At 40.7% G+C, this 2,792-nt stretch overlaps 1 protein-coding gene across 1 annotated transcript in view; it reads right to left on the reverse strand.

Annotated features, from left to right (window-relative positions):
* Positions 1–1,849: 1,849 nt before the first annotated feature.
* trak1b (trafficking protein, kinesin binding 1b) overlaps positions 1,850–2,792 on the reverse strand; it is a 10,775-nt gene continuing 9,832 nt past the window's right edge. Inside the window, exon 16 of the mRNA XM_056480215.1 lies at positions 1,850–2,792. This exon is cut by the window's right edge and continues 226 nt beyond it. Within this exon, the coding sequence (XP_056336190.1) occupies positions 2,292–2,792 (501 nt within the window). The 3' untranslated portion in view covers positions 1,850–2,291.

Raw genomic sequence — 2,792 nt, forward strand, 5'->3', positions numbered from 1 at the left:
AGCCTGTCTGAAGTAGAAGAACTGAAAGTAGGCTGATCTCCATCTAGTCTGGGACAATTCACCTCTATATTATTCAACTCTTTCAAACAAACTGTCAACCGCAGCATAATGATATAATAATAATAATAAAGGAGGATTACATTCTGACTGACCACAATCCATGAGTTTAATCCAGTTCATTTAAAACTCATCAACAACATCAGTGGAACTCCACTGCAAAGTTTGGAGATGTACGAGCAGTTCTTTAACAAACACAAAAGACTAAGGACAACATTCTGGCTTACAAAAGAAGTCAGAAAGCTCCCAAACTTTCAGATCACATCAGTAAAGTTCTACACAAAAGTTTAAAGATATTAACTCCAAACGAACACAAGGCGAGAGAAGCCGTAAACACTGCTTACCTCACCACGGCGCTTCCGCTGCATCTCTTCGCGCCATTTTGAAAAGCGCGGCAAAACAGTTCACCGCTTTAAACGTGTTCCTGAAAGTGAATCATGGGAATGACGTCGTAACCGTAATATTAACACATCTCAATACAAGCTTAATAAAAGGTAAAATGTTGTGTTATCATAATGTATTCATCCCACGCGTTTTAAACATTGATCTTTATGTTGAATTCCCCATTAGGCTGTAGATCGGTGGTTTTGAACGGTAGGAAAGACTTCCGGTTACATGAAAAGCTATAATTAGGCCATAACCCCTACTCCATTTGAACAGTGTTATGTTTCCGAAGCAGATTTAGCATTTCTTTTGGAAAAATGCAATTAATCACAGAAAATTACCTGTTTTCCAGTTATTGAACATTATTTGTTCCAGCCGTGTGCTACACAAATTACTACAGCTGTTTAAATCTGGAAATAATCCAGTGGTTAATGTGGTGTGTTCAAGGTAATTACTTAATGTTTGTACACTCCTGATCTTCCCGTTGTAACACACTTTATTAAGTTTAATAATAATAATAATCACGGTTAAATAAGTCTAAAAGAGCACCATGGCCACCTTGCTTACTGGTTAAGTCTTACCTGTTCATCTTCAGGTGTATATTGATCTGACAGGAGGTGAATGAGGAAACAGCGCCCTCTAGTGGCCGTTCTCTACATCAACACACATGAAGCATCATATCTCTGTATTTATTTTTATTTGCAAGTAAAAGAACTCAAAAGAGCATTATTGCGGAGTCACTCCTCTAAAAGCGTCTGTCTCAACCCCCAAAACTCTGTTAAACACCATCAAAGTGCTCATTTCAGTGACACGAGACAACAAAACTCAAGAAATGATTGAATAAAGGGCTCAGTCTAGTTTACAGCAGCTCAATCCTTCAGGAAAAACTACAGTTATTATCAGCAGAAATCAGCCTGTCTGTCATAAACATCTGATCAGATTCATTAACTAATGAAGGAGATCTGTCTTCTGAAACACTCGGAGAACAACCTGAAGCTGGAGGTCAGAGGTTACAAACACAGAACTAAAATAACACTGGGTCACTTTAAATTAAAAATAATCATGCTCGCTCCAAACCGGTACCACTTTATTTAGCAAAGCACAAATTATTATTATTATTATTAAATGTATTGTCCACATTATGAAAGTCAATTTGTGTTGAAAAGTCCAATTGTTTTGCTATGCATTATCCTCTGGAGATACACAGACACATATTGATGTATGTGTAGGGTTTTGTGTTGTGATATTTATAGAAATAAATAAATAAATATATACACATTTTATTTTAATGGGAACATACCAAAAACATATTGTTGTGACATTTATAGCTTTACATCAGTAGTATTTTATATTTAACGTCATTTATTGATGCAGGCTGAATAGTTTTGTGGACTTAGCACAGCAAATATACAGTTTTAATCTAAATAAATAATTAATAATGTTTTTTTATCTCATGTGTATTTAACAAATACATAGATTTAAAAAATTAATTAAATTTGAATTTTAATGTGAAATAAACATGTCGTTTTGCTCAAGCGTCTGATCAGTAAATAAACTAAATATTAAATGTCATGTATTAATTTAGCTCAGATACATTAGTTTAGATCTAACTGACTTCAGTGTATGGACAACAGCAGCTCATAAATCATTTCTTTGGTACAGTCACACGGGTTTGGAACGTCATGACAGAATTGAGTTTAGTTTTTGGTGAGTATTAGGCAAGAGTGTGTTTGTGTTGGTGTATAATACATGTGTTAGTCAAGCATTGACTCTAAAACAAGTAAAGGGAGAGTAAATGATGAGAGTTTTGATTTGTGTGTGAACTACCCCTGCAGGATGCATACGTGTGCTCATTTGAGACTGGTCTGTTTGGGTAGTTTGGGGGCCAGCAGTAGTTGTTCCTCCTGAGGGCCGGGGCCCTTCATTGCCATACTGGCCCCGACCATCGCCGGGTAGCTGCGGTTCCTCCGCATGCCCTCGTTCAGGGGACTGAAGGGAGACGCTGCTCTCCGGAGCCCCAGCGGAGCCAGGAGTGGCCCAGGAGGCCCAGCAGCCCCCGGACTGGCCAGACCCAGGCGCTTCAGCTTATCCACCAGGTTGAGGCTATACATGCTGACGTCAGTCTGGCTCTCGCAGTCTCTGGCCGGGGCCCCGGATACCTCCTGCAGGAGGGAGCGCGCCGGTCTGGAGGCCAGGAAGTTCTCATGGGTCGGGCTCTTGAAGGAGAAGAGCTGCTGCGTGTGTGGTGTCCCGGGACCGCGGGTGGGGGAGTTGGGCGGCGTGGAGGGCCGCTGAGGGTCTGCAGGTGGAGCTGGGGGGATGCAGGTGGAGAACAGCACCCCTCCACCACC

The sequence above is a fragment of the Danio aesculapii genome, chromosome 19 (assembly GCF_903798145.1).
Source record: "Danio aesculapii chromosome 19, fDanAes4.1, whole genome shotgun sequence".
Lineage (NCBI taxonomy): Eukaryota > Metazoa > Chordata > Actinopteri > Cypriniformes > Danionidae > Danio > Danio aesculapii.